Genomic DNA, 22,050 nt, shown 5'->3' on the forward strand with positions numbered 1-22,050 from the left:
GGAAAAAGAAATGTTAAGTATGACTTAGTCAGTTAAGACCCAGAGTAGTGACTTATGTTTTAAGTTTTCAATCAAGTTGAAAAAACATATTATAATAAATGACAAAGAAAAAATAGCCACTTTAAAAGACTGAAGCCAGGCTTGAAATCCCTCCTGATTATCATTTCCTTTTCTTGGTAAAACTCATTAAACAGTAAGACTCATAAAAGCAGCAGGGGAGATGACAGTCTAGCATTCTCAGTTGTTTTAGAGGCCTCTGAGCGCAATAAGCATCTGAAAATTGGGGGCTGTTAAAGTGATTCTTTTTTTTTCTTTTACTGCCAAAGTGTTGTTCTTCAACAATGCAAGTAACAAGCAAGAATCCCAAGAAACGTGGAGATAACAGAAGCCTTTTTTGCACCATTTTCTGAGGGCAGCTCTGCAGGGAAGGCATTTACACCTGCTTGCCTCATCTTTCACGATACACTAGGCCCCCAAAGTGTGCTTGACTTATAAATATCCACATCTTGTGGCAAAGATGGAGGGACCACAAAAAAACAAAGAAAAAACAACAAGTGTGTGTGTGTGTTATTTAAAAAAAAACAAAAAAAAACAGGGATATTGTCTGGGCAATATCCCAGACAAATGAAGTCGGTTTTCACTAGTGACTTGTTTGTCAAATCAGCACAAAGGATTTATGGTCCGTAGCTACAATGAGAGGTTACACTGAGAGTACGAGACCTCAGAAATTAATCTTGCTAGTGCTGGTCACGACACCTGAAACTCCCCCCACCCCCAAAACTCCTTTAAACTTCACCATTCTCAGTTAAACAACTGGACTTGAGATAGACGAAAACTTTACACCAATATAGGTCAAACTTATTCTTTTTTAAGATAAAATATTTCATTTTTAAGCACGCTTATCCTCAGATTGAACTGAATGAAGCATGAAACATGGAGAAGAGGAAAACAAATGAACTACTATCTCATTTTAGTAAAATCCTATCTAGCACCTTTTCTGCAATACGATCTACATCAAAGCCCTTCGCATTGACTTTCAACTTCACTGTAGGGAAGGGAGGGGGGGGGTGGAAGATATACAACATTAAACAGCATTTTTCATTCATGAGCAAATCATGTTCTGTTTCAACAATAGAGGAAAAAGAGCTGATTCAGTGAAGCCGCTGCAGGGGTAATTGATAGGGATCCAGCAAAGGTAACTCCCGGGGGAAATGCTGGATCATGAATTCCTACCCTGCCAGCGGGAACAAGGACTATCTATAGACGTTTTTTTTAATCCCCAGTGGGCGAGAAAGTGGCTTTAATAAAGAATTTAAAAGGACATTTAAAGCTGAATTAAAGCCATGTGTCTGTGAAACTAAAAAAAGGTTAAGTTCTAATTTATTATAAGAATCAATGGGAAACATTTTTTACTGCACTCTCCAAGCGTAGCGCTGATTTACACTTAATATGAACACTTTCTTCCTCAATAACAACTCATTAATCTAATAAACGAAAAAGTAAATAACTGTTAACTGCAGAAAAAAAGGGTTTCACTTCAATTACTTGAACAGCGTTAAAGAGTACATGTTAAAAATTATAGCGCCTGGCAGATATCCCTTCGTGAAAGATGAGAAGGGAGTGGCACGACTGCTAGGCCTATCCCTGTCACTTCATTAAGCTTTGCAATAACTGTTCTTTGCAGCCCACATTCTCCTTCCATCTGTATTATGCTGGTAAATCACCTTGCGGCAGCCAAGGGAAAATTGCTATTTATTTCGCAGTACAAAAAAGAGACGACTCTCGTTTGTAGACCTGGAGGCTATGAGAAAGACGGAGCAAGAAGCTGCTGCCAGGCTGACTAGTGTCCAAACAGATGGTGGGTATAAGAGAAAAGTTGGAGGATTCTGTATAGTTATGTCCACACATGCTGACAGAGCTCCGATTTGACTGTTCTGCGCTTGACAGGACTCTGACTTCTCCCCTCCCACTGTTGCTCGAATTAGAGGGGTGTGCTGCACACACATAAATACACAAACACACATGCACACGCTCGCTGTCAAAGAAGTGGAAAACACTCAAATTGTCATGGGAGGAATACATCAAGTGCCTTCACACACATATACACACACATATTCTTCCGTATAAAAACAAACTTGCGCTGCACTGCTTGTGTTGTTCATCAGCAAGTTAGGTAGCCTGGTTGTGTATCTGAGAAACAAACTGGCCGGGACAAGTAAATTCCCAGAGCTTCTTTCACCAAAGCCTTCACGTCTTCCCTGATGGAAGATTGGTCTACTGGACTGGAAAAGGCAAGAACCAAACCAAGCATGGCCGCTCTTGATTCACACATATATGTACAAGCTCGGGTTTGTGCACGTCCACACACACAAAAATAAAAACCACTGATCTGAAACTACTCAGCGGGTACAAACAACAAATACAAAAAGGAGCTACTTGGCATTTTAACTTCCTCATAGACACATAAACACAGTGAAACACAAGCATTGGTATGCATAACTGGCATAGAGATTTGAACTGAGACCAAACAGAAACAGTGGTGGTGGTGTCGAGACAATTACGTTTTAAGTGAGAAAAGACGCTAAAGGAAGCATATGTCTGTTGACTAATTAAGGATGGGGTGGAGAAAGATGACGCCTCCTTACCTTTGCTCTGTGAGGAGAAGCAGAGGGAAAGCTGAGCAAATAGGTCAGGATTCTCAAACTTCTCTTCTTTGACTTTGATCCAGAAGCAATTCTCTGCCATTTCCTGAGGCACTATCTGCAATGACACAAGGATTCCATTATCACCACAATCAGAAACCGTCATTCCACCAAGCTGCCACTCAAAAGTTCTTCTCACTGGAGATGGAGTTTGTGAGTGTTTTTGCTGCGTGCGGCCACACACATGCCCTTGAGTGGCATCTTTAGCATCTGAGTGACAAACAAGACAAACAAGAAATAACCAAACAGCAGCAGGAGAACGTGAGGGATACATTAATATTTGCATATGACGAGAAACCGCATGCTAAACTTTACCCGAGTGAACAGACACAAAAACCAACATCGTAGGGATCACACGGCTGCTTAGTAAAGACGAAAATGGAGGCGTACAAAGGAAGATCAAGACATGAACACATCTAATGACTGTAGTAGTGTATCATCAATATCTATACCATTTGCCTACTTCCGCTGTACACTGTATTAAGTGCTATAATGAGACCTACTTCTGTGGCTTTTTGTCAAACACTCGAATTTGCACTTGACCCAGTGCAAAGCTGCCAATAACCATCTTCGAAAACACAGTCATTTCACACTGAAAGACATCTAAGTAAAACACTCATGCAACACAGACCAATCTCCATCTAGCTCTGGTCCATTACTCCCAATGCCGTATAGTAACAGTAATAAGTATAACAGTGTTGCAGAGTCAATCATGAGCTTGTTTTGGTGTCCGGGATAGATAACCTCTGTGCTCTTATTTGCTTCTATTCGACCCACGTATACGAACATAACACACATGTGCCTAAAATAGGTTTGTTTGTTTTGTTTGAATTGCTTATGCGTATAACAGCTGTTTCACAAGAATTACAAATTATTGTAGCAAGAAAAAGAATTTTACCGAAATAAATATGTAAATATAAATAAGGCAGCACGGTGGCACGGTTGTTAGCACCGTTGCCGCACAGCAAGAAGGTCCTGAGTTCAATTCCACCATCAGGTCTTTCTGTGTGGACTTTGCATGTTCTCCCCGTGTTTGCGTGGGTTCCCTCCAGGTACTCCGGCTTCCTCCCACCGTCCAAAGACATGCAGCTTGTGGGGATAGGTTAATTGATTTATCCAAATTGCCACTAGGTGTGAATGTGCGAGTGAACGTGAGTGCGAATGGTTGTCTATCCCTGTGTGTTGGCCCTGCGACAGACTGGCGACCTGTCCAGGGTGTACCCCGCCTCTCGCCCTATGACAGCTGGGATAGGCTCCAGCGCCCCCCGCGACCCTGAAAAGGATAAGCGGAAGCCAATGGATAGATGGATGGATGGATAAATATGTAAATATTAAAAATGACTTAATGTTAGCTTTCCAAGTGTTTAGAATGTGGAAGCAATTTATAGTTTGCACAATTGCGTGTGACCAATGGGGACACACACAGCATAGTAGCAATTTTAGGGTTGGTATTTGACTGTCCACAACATGAAAAGCAGAAAAACAGACAGGGATCTCATGAATTTTATCAAAGGGTGGCTATGACTTTTGTGTGACAGTCATTGACACGCCTGGCCCTTTGAACTCAGTGCTATTAATAAAAAGGAAGTACTAATCAAAGCACATTGAAATTCCAGAAGTGACTACTTTAATTGCAACTATATTAAGGTTAGGACATGTATATCTGCCAATATACACTATGCAGAGTGCGAGTCTGTGAAGTCACAGATTTCAGGCTGCACTCTTTTTTGTTTTTTTAAACGGACAGAAATAAAAGCAACAGAAAAATACTTAACCAAATACCTAACAAACTAAAAGGTTTCGTCTACATGAAAGTAGCACAACAAAACAGCTTGTGCTTTAGAATTTTTTTCTGCTCCTACTTTGTGCTATTAAGTCAAGGTAATGACATGAAACAATCTAACCACAGTCCATCTCTCTTTTAAGTGAGGTCCTGAATTGCAGGTAAACAAAGCACCAAAGACACTATAAAAGCTTGTGAATTAGTCACATATTTTTTCAAGACCGAATACAAAGGTATTTTGAGGTAAATCGCATAAAATGTTTTTATATATACAGAATATATAAAAAAAGAAATAAAGTGTTACCATTTTAAATTGGCTTAAAAGAAAACTGAATGAATCTGAACTTATTTTCTCATTTTCCTAATATTTTGTTTAACATTTGGCCTGTAAGTGAATATTGGCTTTACCCTGTTGGACCTGAGCAGAGCGAGACACAAATTACATCTTTATGCTTGTGAGAAAGCACTTACTGCAATTTAATGATTTAATTTTGAGCTTAAATATGAGCTACCTCAATGTGCTCTGTACAACTCATCCATTGAATCTCCACCTTATCGTGGTGAAGGTGTTTGTGTGTCGACGTGATCCCAGGAGCTATGTTATTGGGGGCTTATGCTGGTTGCGTAGCCCAAGGCAAACTGGTCAAACCTGTAGCTACTGAAACTAGCTCTTAAAACTTCCATCATCTCTCTGGTAGGAAAGGAGCCTGAACTAATGAGTGATGTTGAGCAATGCCAGGTAGATATAGTAGGTATCATCTCAACACATGGCTTAAGGTCTAGAACCAGACTCCTTGAGAGAGCTTGAAAGGGATTCTGGCAAACCATCAGTAACTGAGGAGGGAAAGTGATGCTCTACTCATACTGTGTACGGTGAGGGTGGGATGCCACTGACTTCATAACTCCTAGATGACAGGTCCCTTGGGATGGATGAAATTCACCCCGACTATGTTCTGGCTCTAGATGTTGTGGGATTCTCTTGTTTAATGTGCCTCTGTAGGGTCGCATGGAAATGTGGGCTGCTGGAGAGAAGAGTCTGTCTGTTAGTCGAATCTCATGGAAACGAACAATGAGTACTGGAACGCTGGACCAGGTCTTTATCCTCCTTTGGACATTCAAGGCTACGTGGGAGTTTGCCGCACAAGTCTGTAAGTGCTTTGTGGACTTGGAGAAGGCATTCAACCGTATTCCTTAGGCCAGTGGTTCCCAAACTTTTTTTGCTAGGCCCCCCTTTGTTTTACAAGAAAAATGTTCGCGCCCCCCCCCTCCCGTGTGCGCACACACACATCCTCCAACCACACACGCCCATATTCTGCTCCATTGCGGTTTATTTCACACCTCAAACATTTAGTAAACAATTAAGCAAATACAAGTAATCTTCAATAAATTACAGGTAGTAAGAAAATAAACTACTAACTCTTTTATGCTACGTCCGCACCTACACGGGTATTTTTGAAAACGCAGCTGTTTCGTCCACATAAACGGCGTTTCGAATCACCGCAAACTGAGGTTTTTTAAAACTCCTTTTTTGCGTTCATGTGTGACGAGGAACACAGAGTTCGTCACGCAACGTCAAAGGTATGCGCCTTTATTCACGTCACGCTGTGGCCACGTTATTGTTTACATGAGATGAATAGCAGGATGGCAGATAGAGAAAAAATACTGTTACTGTTAATCTGACTGTGTGTAATAATGTTCAACATTGCTATCAATGCATTTTTCAAAAAATGCCTCTCTGTGCAAAATGGGTTTAAAAACATAAACAACTGGGATCCTGTTTGTCCGTGATTTAGACAAATCGTGGCAGGATCAGCCTGATGTTATTTGTATCCCGCTGTAACTTTACTGTATAAAGAGCAAACATCTCCAACATGTCAGGAGTAGTTAGTCATTACAACAAGTGTTTGTAAAGTAAAAATCAAGAACGTGGGATCCTGTTTGTCCGTGATTTGGAGAACCCAGCGCTGCTCCCGACGAAGGGAAAACCAATCCTGCAGGGAGGCCTACACAGCAAAATCTCCAGTGTTAAATTAACACTGGAGAGTGCCTAGGGGAACCTGTGTGGACTGGTTCAGGATACTGGTCCTCTATCCAGTCCCTGTGCAGCAGTAGTGAGAGCTGTACAGGACTTTGACTGATAAATTTTCTACTGGCATTTTCTGCCCCTCAGACTCGAATAAGTAAACGAAGATGGATGGATGGATGGTAGCTGCTCAACATTTTCTTAAAACTATAAGAGTCACATTTTCTCATGTGTACGATACTTTTGTTGGACATGTATCGTCTAATAGAGGGAAGGTTTGAAATTATGAAACAATGTCCTTCCCTTTTCTTTTTTATACAACCAAATCATTCCTAGTACTCCTATACTTCTGCCTGCTGCACACAGCGAAGACAGACGACTCATGTCCCACTTAATCGACACAAGAGACACAGATTGTTTTTCCTCAGGTGGTTATGAATTTCATTTGCATCACAAAACTACATTTCCTGTGGAGGCAAGGTTAATGCTCCTGCACATTAACCTGTTTCTGTACACTTCAGAGACAACGGTCATTTGTGCTACACCGCATGCACACAAGTCATATAACACAACTGAACCACATAGATATTTCACAGGAAAATGACTAATCACATTTAAAATATCAAGGCAAAAACAAACACACAGGAATGCCTTCTATTAAGAAACAAACTGCTGTTTCCCCGACTGTTTACACAATGGGTATGACATCCCATTATTATTAATCTTACTTACCGTTCAGGAACCTCCTACACAGAGTCAAACATTAGCATATTTGCCATTTTAAAGAATTCTCAAGGTGACCAATAATTCAAACCCAGAACACCACCTCAGTGCTTTTCAGTGCAGTGCAATCACTGTTGACTTGCATTTTCACATTGTCGCTTTATGCCTTTGGTGGCATGTGGTTGGATAAATAATTGGGATAAGACAGAAAAATGTGCATGACCTGTTTGAGCACTGTAAAATAATAAGCACACGGATAGATACTGTCGACAGCCTTCATAATTATTTTTTAACTGGCCTGATTCTACAAAATCATTGCACTTCTAGCATTATGTGAAGTAAACTAGTCTGATATTTTGTTTGCAGTCAGTAATTTCAGAATAAAACACAAGGTCACATAAGTATCAGTAAAGAACCATTAAAATAATCCTGAGAACTCCTGGGGCAATGGATAAATTATCTATGGCAAAATACAATGCAAATGTGAGAGAATGTCCTATTGAAATTATATTCAAATGTGATGGAAAATTACACAACAAAGTCTCCATTCAATTATGCTAAGAATGTGCAAATCCAAGGACATTTGAGTGAAAACTGTTTACTGTTAAATCCTTTGAAATGGGTGCTGAGTGTGGAGCACTTTGGCCTATGGCTGAACGAATGTTTGACTAGATTAGAAACAGATTTAAATAGAGGTTTCTTTTAGTTTGAACCTTCAACTTTACACTTTATCACTCTGCAAACCTACCTACAAAATATACAATCAATCAGCTTCTAATGCCAGTCCAAATTGTTTGAAAAACATGCTTGTAAATAATGTGCAAATTAGGTAATGGAAAAAAAATGGAAGTGTAACATTGCATCTGCACCAGTGTGTGAATGTGTGTGTGAATGGGTGGATGACTGGATATGTAAAGCGCTTTGGGGTCCTTGGGGACTAGTAAAGCCCTATATAAATGTGCATGTGTGTTTGCGCTATATAAATACAGGCCATTTACCATCTGTACACTGTTAAGTAACTAATACTATAAGTGAACATAAGATTATCTACTGCAGCCAATGACTGCTCAGACTGCTATACCTTGGTCCAGTTGACCCTCTTCATGACAGTTTCAGGCTTGTAGGTCTTCTTGGGCTCCAGTCCATAAGGCAGCTTAACAACAGGAAATCCAGGAGGTGGTGGAGGTCCTGGTGGGCCTCCAAACGGGGGTGGAGGCCCAAAACCAGGTGGTGGCGGGGGAGGGGGTGGTCCACCACCTGGCGGTGGAGGAGGAGGTGGTGGCGGAATGCTAGCATGGCCAGGGACAGGTGGAGGAGGTGGAGGAGGTGGAGGAACACCACCAGGTGGGGGAGGAGGAGGTGGAGGTGGTGGTGGAACTCCAGCACCTCCTGGAAGTGGTGGAGGTGGTGCTCCAGTTGCAGTAAGGCCTATAGCAATCTGCAAATACAGAACACAGATGTCAACAATGGCCCACATATGCATGTAACCTCCCTTTGATTTGATTGAAACTGATGTTCCTAATACAAAAAGCTACAAGGACAGTAAAGAGGCCTCCGTGTCCTATGTGTGCAAACCACTAATCTTGCTTTTGCTGATTACCTGCTCTACAAACTCAGCCACATCTACCTCCTGGAATGCATCCGTTTTATATCCTTGAAACTTGCCACTAAAGTCAAGAATTATAAGGTCAAGTGGGAGCAAATTCACTAGACATATAAAGGTCTGTGAATTTTCTTATGTCTAACTGGCATATCTCTGGAAATTAGCGAAGTTAACTTTTGCTATCAGCCCTGTAAGGATCGTTCCCTTTGCACGCCACTCCCTATATGTCATTCCTTCAAAGCATTTTCAGGCCCCTTTTATGATGTCTACATTTCTACACTGGTATGTTTCAGCCTAATTTTATAATGGATTTTTCTCTCATCAATCAATACTAGACAATATTTCAGCAACAAAGTAACAACAGTTGTCTTTTATAGATTATGTTTCAATCAAATATATAAATATTCCATTTGCAGATTCTTCAGTTAGAATTTGGTTAACATTCTGGTGGCAGAAATAAGAACCTTAAGTCTTTGAGCTTTTTAGAGTTTCTCCTTTTCTCTATGGCAACAATGCTCAGGCACAACTAGGTATGATAGGGGGTGTCAAAGAACAGCAATGTTCATGTCTCTCTAGAGTTGCACTATTATAGTTAAATGCAGCTATAGTTAAATTTGTGTTTAGCTTTAGCAGAGCATTTGCTTCTCATTTTGTGATAATTATTCAGGTAGTGGCAAACTTCCAGTGGACTGTCATGTGCCTTTTAGCATTCATCTGGCCGCTCTTCCATAAATGCCTGATTGGTGGAGTGCTGTACCAGTGATTGCCCTGTAAAAGATGTTGGGGAGCAGAATGTCTCCAAAAGATGGATCTCAACAGCAACCACTAAGTTCTAAGTTACATGTCTAACAACAACAATTTATCCACGATTAATCAGCTTGGCTGGGCTGTCAGACCTAGGAAGACTGTGTCGGTGGTTCATTCATTTGAGAATGACGGTAGCTAGTAGCTACCATGTTCTTGGACAGTTTTACTACCACACAAAATGTCTTGCATCGTTATACCTTTCTGTGCATAGTCACGAACCCTATATCCTTTATGCCTTGGTTTTCAGTCTGTGACCATTATCTATGAGGCCTCATACAGAAAGATTCCAGGTGTTCTTATTTTGAAAGCTCACTTGCTGCTAACCAGCTAGTCCCAGTCCTTCCCAACTCCCTATTAGCCAGTTGACAAAGTTGCAGTAGTAGCAGTCTTCAATACCGCTACTCCCCAAAACGTCTCCTGTCTTATATTTGGGTGTACTCCAACTAAACTGTCTTGGACTGCTACTGATGATCTACTGCAAGATAAAGGGGTACTCCAAAAGGAACCTGCTTCATGTGGATAACTGAGCCGACAAGGACTGAAGTGCAGAGGGAGGGCCTTATGTGTTTGGAAAACCGTCCTCTCATTGGAGATAATTAATAATAAAGTTTATATTTGTAAATTGTAAGTTTTTATTCCAGCCTAATAAATCAACAAAACACCAAAGATCTGTAATTGCTTGATATATACCAAAAATAAATAATGCAAATACAGTAAGTACACCCTAGCTCTGACAGGGTTTGATTTTCAGAGCTGATTAGATGTCTGCTCTTACCAAATAGGATTTCCTCTTGCACTTTTCATTTCTAAAACCAATTCCGTACTATTTAAATTTCCCCTACTCACTTGATTGTGTGCTTAAAATGCAATTGGCTTCATATTTAAAGACATTACATATTGTTTCATTACATAATAGCATTGGCGGATTGTTTATTAGAGACGGAATTAAAAAGGTGTTCTGCCTGGAGTTTTTTTGTTTTTTTTCACAGATTGCCCAGAGCCTCTCAGTAAAATCTACATCCAATGATTACATGTCTGTCAATCTCAAACCCTCTGTGGCCCGTTTTCTCTTTTAAGATTAATATGAGAGAATGGAAGCAAATTAGCTGCTAAATTAGAGTGCCGTTGTTCCCATACTGAGGGGCCCTCCGAGTATCTATCTCTCTATCCACCTCCCTGTTCTACCCTGTAATAATAAGCCCAGTGTTCCATGGAACTCTTGGGATCCCAAACCACTGCCGCTGGCATATTCTTCCTCAGGTATCAAAATAAACACTTTCAAAACGTTGTACAGCGAATAAACGTTTGTACGTCTTTTACCTTAAAGGAAATAAGGTGATTCTTGTGTTGCAATTATCAAGGTCACACATGATTTTGCATGCAGTGTATACAAAATATACAAACCCAAAGTATATATATGTGAACTAGTAAATAGAGGTCTATGTTATATGTGCAAAAACCATGATTACTTACTAAAATACAATTTAAATTCACTTTTACTTCAGATCTAATATGTGTATTTGGCAGCATATTTTATTAAAATATATTGTGCTGGCAAGTGATCCTTTTTTTATTGATGTTACTCTACCAGAGCCCATCTGGAGCTCTGTGTAAAGTAGACAACCAATCTAATACAAAATCTAACCCACCCAAATGGATTCATACTCTTCTGAACTCAAAGGGGAGGTCAGCGTGACAGGTAATTAACTCTGAATGCTATGTGATTAAATCTTTGCCCAATCTCATCTCTGATAAAGAAATTCAATCACAAGTGTTTACTTATGAAAATTACATTAAACAAGCAAGCAATGTGTGCGGCTGAAAACAGCTATAGAGATTCTCAACGTTCAGTTGATATATTCTCTCGCTCTTCCACACATGCAGTATACAGAGCACATTATTTGTTGCTGATTAGTAAAGTCAAGAGGCAATAATTCATTTATATCAAAAGAAAAAAAAAAAAGTATTTTTGTGAACTTTTTTTGTGAAGTTCACAAAAGTTCTATGCAATATGTGCTATATAATACAAAGGGCAAGCATGCTGAGAGAAAATATGAGACAAAAGATCAGTCCAACAATCCAAAAACAGATTTAAAGCACCACAAATCAATGACATTAAAACGCACTTGGATTTGTCGGGGATTAAATGTGAGATTATGTCAAGGGCCACGCATGCAACGGGGACACCCACCTTGGCTTCAGATTCCCTGATGAGTCTCTGAGCCTCTTTGAGCTTGTCATTTTCAATAGTTAACTGTGCAGATACAACACACACGCACATACACACACCACAGATACACATCATGGGAACACATACATTACAAGAGGCACAGAGGGCAACAAAGAGGCACAAATGGGGGTGGGTTAGATTGACAGGGAACAGGAAGACTAGTACAATAGAGCAGGTACAGTACTCACACCAAACACAATCAAGCCGGAGAAACAACAAGGACGTCCTTCACACAGTTAATGACAATGGCAGTACAGTGTTATATTCCCATTTTGTCTGAACAAGCTATTTGATGTGCAAAAGGCAAAGTAGAGTGTACTGTACTTTTACACTGAAAACAACATCTAATCTTTCTTCAAAAGAACGCCGGCGCGGAGCAATGACTGCATGAAAGGAACAAGGCGCAGCATCACTGACAGTCGGTGTACCTTCAAAAACCTAATTCTATTTCAATTTTTTCTGATTCTGGCATCACAAAATAGATTTCAACCCAGAACTCTTAGATGTGTGATGGGCATTGATTTTACTGCGCAGCCTTTGTTTTAGAAATGTACCGATTTTGCTTTGATATTTCACTCCGGGCAACTTTGCCAAAAGAAAGAAGATAGGAATATATTCCAAAGTAACAACAATTTTGTGTTTTTATGGAGTTATTCCCACAGAACATTCCTTACTATGAACTGTAGAAAACTAAATATTGAATGTGTGTAATGGAAGAGAAGATGGAAACTTTTCAGCTGCGTGTCTTAAGAAGAGTTTTTTTATTTTGAAAGAATTTTGTTTAATGGTAGTGAAGTGCAATATTCAAAGCAAAGAGAAATGCTACTTTATAGTTCAACCTCAGGGATTAAAAGTTCAAAGCTATGAGATATCTAAGTTTTAAAGAGCAAGATTTTCAGCAGGTATCATTTCCCCTGCTTTCTGAGAAAACCAGATAGTTAGAATAAAAGCATGTGTAAGAATGTAATGATGTATGACAGATGTGAATATTCTAAATTTAACCGTGTATGCTGGGGTAAACGCAAAGGCACACATATTTACTACACTGAAACTTCTGCAGGCATTATCAGTTTAGAAGAATTCTTTAATCAGTCAAGGTAGACAGCAGTTTGGCAGTAAAAGGCAGAGAAAGTAGTCTACTGCACCTCCAGTTGCTCTCGGGGCCATGCTGGGTCAGCTACAAGATCCCCAGGTTGTTAAAACCTATTAATGGGATGGCACTGAGTTTTCCAGTCTACCACTGCAGTGCTACATTATTCATCAAATCCGGAGCTAATTCAGTGAATATCTTCCCTTTTGCCTTGAATGGATCCATGCTAAGGTTTGGGGAAAAGGTGGATGGATTGCACTTTGTTGTGATTTCGAAGTCCTTCTCCTAATGTTTACGAGGAGAATTTCCACTCAACTCAATTGGGAGATAATCACACAGACACATCAAACAGGCTGCTTGTTACAATGCCAAAGTTTCTGAAGAAACACTCTCATTAAATGTGCCGGTTCACAAACAAGGTGAAGAGAAGCAACTCAGGCATGCGTGAGTTTTAATATCTGACAAGAATTCAGTGTAGGAGATGAAAGGTTAGCGTTAGCTCCCACTTCATTCATATTCAGTAAAACGGCAGTAATCGCACAGCTGCTTTGATGGGCAAGCTGAATGCGTGTCCTCACACCGATTTAAAGGCTCTGCGCACTCACAGTTAATGACTTTTCTACGGCACTAGTATCGTGTCAAACACGGAAAAGGAAAAAAACATTCTTACAGACCGGCCTTCCTGAAGTAACAGAATCTCATCTGTCTGAGAGGATTACATCGTTGTTTGAGTTCTTACTACAGACCCAGTATTTTTTGTAATTTTCTGAAAAAAGGTATAGCAAGTGCAGTCTTCTTTTACAAATACGATACGGTATATAGCGTAGTTACGTTCGGCTGAATTGGGAATAATCTAAAGTTCTTACAGCAACACTCTGGTAATTTGTGCCAAACAAATGACATGTTTCCCTGTCGAGGTTAATGTCTCTGCAGCTCTCCAGCAGTAGCTGTTCTTTGAAGGAGCATTCAGACAAACAGAGAAAGAGAGAGTTTGTCTCTCCGGGGCTTCTCTGCTGTACGCTACGTGTTAATGCACCATAGCCAGCTAGTCTTCAAAAGACACAGACCTGCTATGGGAAGATGAGGGAAAGGTGTGTTATAGTGCAGAAAAAAGATTGTTAAAAGCTCCAACGAGGGAATTAGGGCAGGTAAAGGTAGCACAACCTGATGTACACAAAGAATGAGCAAGGCAAAGAAAGAACAAGGCTGAGCAGGGGAGGTGGCGATTATGGACTGATTAAAATGGGCTTGCAGTGCTTAGGAAAGGAGTGATGAGTGATGAACTAGTTTGGGCACAATGAAAAGCCAAAACAAATTCAGCCTGTTTGAGGTACCTGTTATATGACCAAACCCATGAACAAACAGCACGGATTTATAGATGCTCAGTGGATACAGGGGTAGAAGAGATTTGTCCTTTTAGATGTCACAGGTAAAAACACGCCCTGTTATTGATCAGACACTTAGTAAATACTAAGGTATGCAGATGTTTACTGCAGTACGCTCTCTATGGTAAGCTTTGACTTATCAGGGACATAATAAAGGATTACATATTCCTTACAAGGTCTTAAAATTAAGTAAATACAACCTGAAATAAACAGCAACCGTCTCATTATTATTAAAATTAAGCCAAAATGTAGAAGTCATGTGTGAGAAACAAAGCAAACCCTATAATTCAAAGGCATGTAGAACTCCTCTTAGCAGCAATAACTCCCAAATGTCTTTAATCAGTCGTTTTCTGGATGACTTTATCAGTTCCTGTTGTGGAGGAATTCTCGCATCCTCGTATTTACTGTGTGATGTTCGCAGGCATTCATTTATACACAGCTCTCTTAAGGTCCGCCACATCTTTTCATTCGGGTTGAGGCCTGGACCTTGACTGGGCCATTGCAATACTTTGATACTTTTCTTTCAACAGCCATTTTGTTGTTGCTGCTGTGCTTGGGATCATTTTCCTGTTGTGTGTCCTAGTTTTAGCCAAGCTTTAGCTGCTGGACAGATGGCCTCATATTTGAATGTAAAATACATTTGTATACAGAAGAGTTCATGGTCTACTCAATAACTGTCAGGGTCCTATTTCTGCAAAACAAGCCTGCCTGAAAATCATCACCCTTCCTCCACTGTTCTTGACAGTTGACATGCTTGTGGTGATGTGCTGTGTTTAGTTTTCCCTAATGTGGCGCTGTGCATTATCCCCACGTTGGTTTTATCCATCCAAAGGAGATGGTTTCAGAAGCCTTGTGGTTTGGTCATATGCAGCTTTCCTAACCCAAGCCATGCTGCCATGTTGTTTTTGGAGAGAAGAGGCTTAATCCAGCCAACCCTATCAAACAACCCATGATTGTTCAGTCCTTTTCTAACATGAACTTTAACATTTAACATGTTAACTGAAGCCTGCAGAGTCTGACATACGTAGCTTGTAGGTGAATTGGCTGGCAAGTCCACTCCTGGGAAGACTAAATGTTTCCACTTGCAAATACTCTTTCCCACTGTAGAATGACGGACTACAGTGGGACCATTAGGACAGGTACTTATGACCCTTTCCTCACTGATGAGCAGCAACAATTGCTTATTCTGAGATCACTGCTGATATCTTTCCTCCTTTGCATTGTATTAGCCCACACCTGTATCACCCAGATGTGCAAATTGTCACGAATTGCTTTTAAAGAGGTGCTCACACACGCTGACGATCAGTTAATCAAGTGCATTTGATTAGCAGCACCTGACTGCTACTTAAACTCTTAATTCCCAGAACTAGAAGGGTGCACTTGGTTTTTCACACATTGCTTCTGTTATATTTGGCTAAAGTTTTGTTAAATAAATAACAATATTTAATGTATTGTTGTTCATCTGAGCTTGAACTAAAATGATTTTAGAACTTACTAAGGATGATAAAAGTTAATTATAAATATGTAAAACTCATTCTTTTTATCAGGGCTGTGCACCTGCACACACACCTACATTTCTATTAAACTGTTAGATGTAATGCGTTAATGTTGCCTTTGTTATGGCTCAATTTGACACCTCAGAGGTTACAAGTGCAGGTAAGAAGTGGCGACACACCCTGTAGGCGTATGAAACACAGAAGTGAGATCTACACACAAACTGAATCCGAAGGAGAAAACGGCTACATAACTTTGGCTACGAAACCAGCTGAAGTTCTTTCTGCATAACAGTATTTTTTGTAGACTGACGTGAGATCTGAAAGGTTCTGAGCTGTGAAAGTGATTCCTGGACCACATATGCAGGTGCAGTTTATCAGTTGGTAAGTACCAACATAAGCCACGAGATATGAATGTTTGAAAGAAAAAGCAACCTCTGGTACGGATGTAGCTTTACCATCTTTCAATGCTGGTTTATATTAAATTCCCTAAGCAGGGAGGCAAACTGCCTTTTTGTCCCAAGGTAGTACTAAAGTGTTTGAAATTGGGTTAAGGGGGAAATAGCAGTCATTTTCTGCATTCAAAATGGGAGATTTTGCCTGGGAAGAAATGATGTGGAGGCCAAGAAAAAGAAATGCAATCGATGTCTGTGATGATAGAATTTCATAGGAAAAGCTTCAATAGAGCAATTCGTCCATATAAAGAAATACAACTTAAGAAGGAGATTGACCCCTTATTAAATCAAATGTTCTTGCATGGGTGATAACTCCCACTTACAGTAGCTTTGCATCTGTAAGTGGGGTGGAAAGATATCCGGATAAAAACAAAACTTTCTTTTTAGTGGTGCCATTACTTTTCTGTGCTACGATTTTAGGACAAACACATTTATTTGCACATTCTTAGTCTTTCATTTTAAAAACAGAAAAGTTTTGGACAACCGAGCTTCACCTATCTTTGTTTTCTTGTTTTTTGGGGAAAGATACAATATAAAGATCTCTGGGGAATGCAACATTGTTCTGTAGAGTAAAAATGGATTTACCTGGGACTCCAGGGCTTGGATCTTCCCCTCCAACTCTTTGATTTTTTCTTCCTTCTTTTGAGACTCGGCTTGGGCCTCCTGCCGTGCACTGAACTCTTCATCAAACTGCAACAAGAAATACTAAGATGTCTATGTGCAGAACACATATACAAAGATGTAAACACACGGGCACAGAGGTTGGTGAGCGGCAGGGTGTCTCCAGAGATTGGCCACAGGGCATGTCAACAGACACCAAAACACGCCACCTTACACTCTCTGGACAATTTCTGTTCATAGGCCCCGTGTCCCCAGAGCCCTGTTGTCCTCTGTCTTTGGTTCAGGCTTGGCTTTCATGTATCCTGATGGTTCTAACCTTTGCAGAAACTATGCCGTGTCGTTACAATGATTTCACTGCCCCAGTAGGGTGCCCGGTACGATGGTGGGGCATGATTCTTAAGGAAAAAACATTCCCAGGACCCCCACTGGGGTGTTGTCAGCCCGTGATAATGTTTCTCCATAAAACACAATTTATTACTAAAAGTACGACGCTGAAAGAAAGGTTTTGAATTTTATTTCTCTCCAAAAATACAAACCATCAATCAAGCCAGTAACTGAATGATACCACAACTAATTTAAAATACAGTAAGAGGCCCATAAAGCATCAGCTTAAAAACATGTATCAGAGTCTGCATATAACTTAACTCTACCCTGGCCCTGTGCACAAATAAGTATACATCAGAACATCTGCATTGATTCTTGTAATGCTGATACGGATCATGTACCGTCACAGCCAGGTATTGATCAGGGCATGGAAAATCAATAGCTTGTCTGGGAGCTCGGAGGAAGAAAAAACTTTCCTGATGGGAGCTGACCAACCGAGGGGCGCTGCTGGAGTGATTAATGTCTCACCTTTTTGGAGAACTCTGTTGCCTTCTGCTCACTCTCTTCAACTTTGGCTTTATCCACAAGCTGATCTGCAAGAGAAGTTGGCCATGGTCAAAAGATAATTCAAATGCATCTGTGGGTGTGGCTTACAGGCTCCTAATGTGAGATTTGCAATTACAGTCGCATATTGTTTTAAAAGTACATAAAAGCTGGGGATTGTTTTTCTTTGTTTTTGTTTTTTTGGAACAACTGTTAGGTCTGGGAGATCACATCAATCACTGAATTTTTAATTTCATTTCATTTAATGTAGCATTATCAGCCAGCGATAACATAATATTATTTTTGTTAGATTACATTAAAATTGTATTAACATTTAAGCACCTTGTGCAACTCTTGGTTCTGATTAGCAAATGTACTTATCTCTCACCCCTTCATCTATTCCACTTCTTTATTAACATCAGTGTTTTATTGTAACAAGAACACCACCACCGACTGTTAGCTATCTGTTGCCTAAGGGTATGTGCCTTGAAACAAAAAGAAAGAAATCAGAGTATATAAATATGGATCAAATCAGACGTCTCTATCTTTTATTTTATTTTGTTAGCTTTGCCTTTACAAATCCCACATTTTACATCTGCCCTGTAGGTAGCAAAAGTGCAAATTCTAGGCGTTAATTATTTGCTAAATCACACATTTAGCTACACATTTTTCATTTAGAAAATGAAAAACCTGTGGTGAATGTGGATAAAAACACAAGTGAATAGACACCTTTCAAAAACTAAATGAAGATGTGAAAAGAAAAACAGATTTTTTTTTTCTTTTTAAAATTACTCGATTAAATCCAAGTGAACTGAGAAGGAAAAAAAACGTCTTTAATACTGCACCGATCCTCTGTGCATAGGTTTAGAAACTTTTAATGACCCTTTGTTGGCAAGTTGCAGAACTGTTGGTGACACAACTGAGAGACACAAGGTGGTGTTATTTATTTCTCTGTTTAAAAAGATACCCATTAGTAACACAGTGCAAATAGATGTTTTCACTGGAAGACTACAAGCAAGATTTTTTTAAAGTCTAACAGGGCTTTTTCTTCCTGAATTAACTGGATTCAGTTAACTAATAATTAAATGACCCTCTTATCTTATGACAAGTCACTGGAGATGTTAGACGAAGGATCTGGGAGAATAATGAATATAACTCCTAATATAACTCCTGAAGCACAGGATCTAAAAAAAGTCACCTTTACTTAAGGTACTTGTTTTACCTTAAGCAAAGGTGACTTTTTATTCATATATTAACATTTAGATTTTGTTTGTCAACACACATCATATCATATGACATAACAGGCACAGTTCAAACCACTGCATCGCTGTGCCGTCTTACAGTATGTGTAATTAGCAAGTAACAAATGATTATGAAACAATTCTCTAGTTACCAATCATGTGGGTGAAGTCCACATCCAATCTTTTATTATAGACAAACTCCGGGTCCATCCCGCTGCGATGGAGGACCACCTGAGACACACACTCTTCTATCACCTTGTAGTACTGAGGCCTGAAGAGTCACGAAACACAGTAGAACAATTAGACAAACCACAGAAAGATATGAGTGACGCAAACTCCACAAGGCTAATTAACCACAAATGAGTCTGTTATCCAACCCAGAGGTCACAAAATGCCATGTCAAAAAGGGTGCTGCTGGACAAAATAGGCACCCTATTAAATTTGATCAACCCTTACATGGAATTAGCAGATTAATGGGTACACAGAACCCAAGTATGTGTTAGCCTTTCAATTTCAAGGTGACTGACAGTAGCCGAGGCCATGCTTGCCCTCTTGCATAATTTGCAATCATCTTTGCCAATTAGAGAAACCATAAAAACTGAAATGTAAATCTAATCAGTGTAATGTGAGTAATTGAAAGCACAATGAATAGAAAAACATGTCAGCCAGTTAGGAGTGTGACAGAGTGCTTGGTGTTTTCAAGAAGGTTGTGCGAATCGGCCCGAGAGTCCGACTCTAGCACACAGGCTGGTATGTGACCTTTTCTCTGTACCATTATCAGCTTTAATTGCAAGTGACATTTAGCAAATACAATGGCAGTTTAAGCAAGAGATAATTATTTTCTAAGCAAGACATTGACCAGAAAACCATTAAATGTGAAAAACTGACACTTAATGATGTTCATCAAATTAAACCTAAATTATGGATTTTTTCAATTATTTTAAATATAAATGAATAAATACAAAGTATCCTTTTTACAGGTGCACACAGATAGGACCAACTAATTCTGTCAATGCTATTTATTTATTTTTTATTGGGCAATAACGGTTATTATACAATTAATTGGTGGAATATAGCATTATCAATTGGACAAACAGGATAAACCACCTAGTGGTTCAATAATTACATGAACTCCTTTCATCTCTTTTAAATAAACATATTTTTAGTGGGTGCAGTGAGCAAAAGCTATGTCCCTCTGTTAAAAGGAACAATTACATGGTACACCAGTCCAGAGAGGCTTTCACTGGCAAATAATACTAATTTAATGTAGATTAATTCTATTGTTATTTAGAAAATATAAATGTGTATTTGCGAGCAACCATTTGGGTGTATAATTTTACAACAAGAAGATGACAAAGCCAACACTGGAAAATCTGTAAACCTGTATGTGGCTAATATTAATTCATTATTAGTTCATTTATAGCTTCCTAAAAATGAAAATCCAAGCTGCCAAAAATCCTGACATTTTATTCCATTTTTGATCTAAATAAGACACTCAAAGTCTGATCAAAGACTGCCCACCTGAATGGCTCTGTACCAGAGCACTACAATGAAAGAGCATTAATGTCACGAAAAAGAAATAATTATGTTAGCAGGCAGAACCGTGAATAATGTGTCTGCTGTCAGGTAATTTGTCTGAAAAGATAAAAAAGTACATCATTCAAGTATGTATCTGAGCAAAAAGGAACACACTTTGTTATCAAACATTAAATGCAGAAAACTTTTGTTTTGTTTTTTTCTTCGGGGCTTTAACTCCGCACAAAAATTCAAAGGCTATGTTCTGATGATACCTTGTGGGTGGACAGACCATATCATGTTATGAGCAGGAAAATGAAAAGCCACAAAATTCTGAGCCAAAGCAAATAAGAATAAATCAGCATTTAGGTGCTCTGTTTTGAAAGCATGAAATGCCATACATTAAGCCTGGTGGATTCGCCCACTCATGACTGGAACAAGCGAGTGAAAGCTCACACATCGCCCTGCATGGCTTAAGCACTATGGCACTCGGCTTACAACTGTCACCAATGTACACCACATTATTATCTCAATAAGCCGCCCTATTTTCCCTCCGTCCTCCATCCTCCGCCACCACCAGGCAGATAGGGGCTGGGTGGAGATAACTACAGACGGAGAGAGTGACCCAGAACTGTCAGGCCCCTCCACAGTGGGCAGGGCTGGGCTCCAGAAGCAAGCATATGTCCCCTGCATCGTTCCCCACCTCTTCTTTTACTTTGGCACCTTCATTTCTTCCAGTGATAGCTTGCAGTTCAGCACAGCCCCAGCCACTTGATCCAGCTCTGCTCCACATAGCCAGTGTAATCCCCATATCACCAGGCTCCAAAAGAGCAGATCTGCTCTATATTTACTGGGTGGGTTTGATGTGCTCCCATTCATTAGGCTTTCAGGGAGAGATTAATTATCAAAAATACACCAAAACCCCAGAGGGGAGAAAAACAACTAGTGTTGTGTTAGAAGGAATTACAGTAGACAGAGCAGCTGCCCATTATAGAAGGTCTTATTATTAGAAGACTAATTATAATATTTAATGAACGCTCATTTAATGTTATTATTTGAAAGGAGAATTAAGGAGCCAAGTGTAGCGGTAATTCAAATTAATACAATGACAAAGAAATGTAATGTCTTACTTTGTACAGAAAAATACAACTACAAGTTTATTCATGTGAAAGCTACCTTTAAAAGACTTCCACCAGTAAATAATCCCAGTTAAACCCATCCATTTACTGGCCTCCCACTTTGTTTTAGTTTCATGTTGTGGAAATGGTATAGCCACACATTTTAACCACAACACTAAAAGCTGACAACTCTTAGGGCAAAGGCCAAAAATAGCCGATAGTATCTATTGGAAATAGCTGCATGCAGTGTAACACTGTGTCCTCCATCATCCTAAGTGCACAGCAGTGATGTACGAGGAATAAAAAGGCCTCAGTCATAATGCATTTCGGGTGATAATGTTTGGGTATGAGATTTTCCTTGTTTTTGCTATGCAAGCTCAAGAAGAAAGAAATA

The 22,050-nt window shown here is 39.7% G+C and overlaps 1 protein-coding gene across 9 annotated transcripts in view; it reads right to left on the bottom strand.

Moving 5' to 3' along the window:
* Window positions 1-22,050, bottom strand: part of diaph2 (diaphanous-related formin 2) — a 357,889-nt gene that overhangs the window by 212,967 nt on the left and 122,872 nt on the right. For 7 of the 9 annotated variants that reach the window (XM_040016586.1, XM_040016585.1, XM_040016582.1 and 4 more), the window contains 6 exons: window positions 19,176-19,294; window positions 17,768-17,832; window positions 16,880-16,984; window positions 11,833-11,895; window positions 8,313-8,669; window positions 2,646-2,760 (listed from right to left, as the gene is read on the bottom strand). In XM_040016586.1, the coding sequence (XP_039872520.1) occupies window positions 2,646-2,760; window positions 8,313-8,669; window positions 11,833-11,895; window positions 16,880-16,984; window positions 17,768-17,832; window positions 19,176-19,294 (824 nt within the window). The remainder of the gene's footprint in view (window positions 1-2,645; window positions 2,761-8,312; window positions 8,670-11,832; window positions 11,896-16,879; window positions 16,985-17,767; window positions 17,833-19,175; window positions 19,295-22,050) is intronic. The other 2 variants (XM_040016591.1, XM_040016589.1) reach the window with 1 other exon arrangement.

This window comes from Simochromis diagramma, unplaced genomic scaffold (assembly GCF_900408965.1).
Source record: "Simochromis diagramma unplaced genomic scaffold, fSimDia1.1 OVJJ01000685.1, whole genome shotgun sequence".
Lineage (NCBI taxonomy): Eukaryota > Metazoa > Chordata > Actinopteri > Cichliformes > Cichlidae > Simochromis > Simochromis diagramma.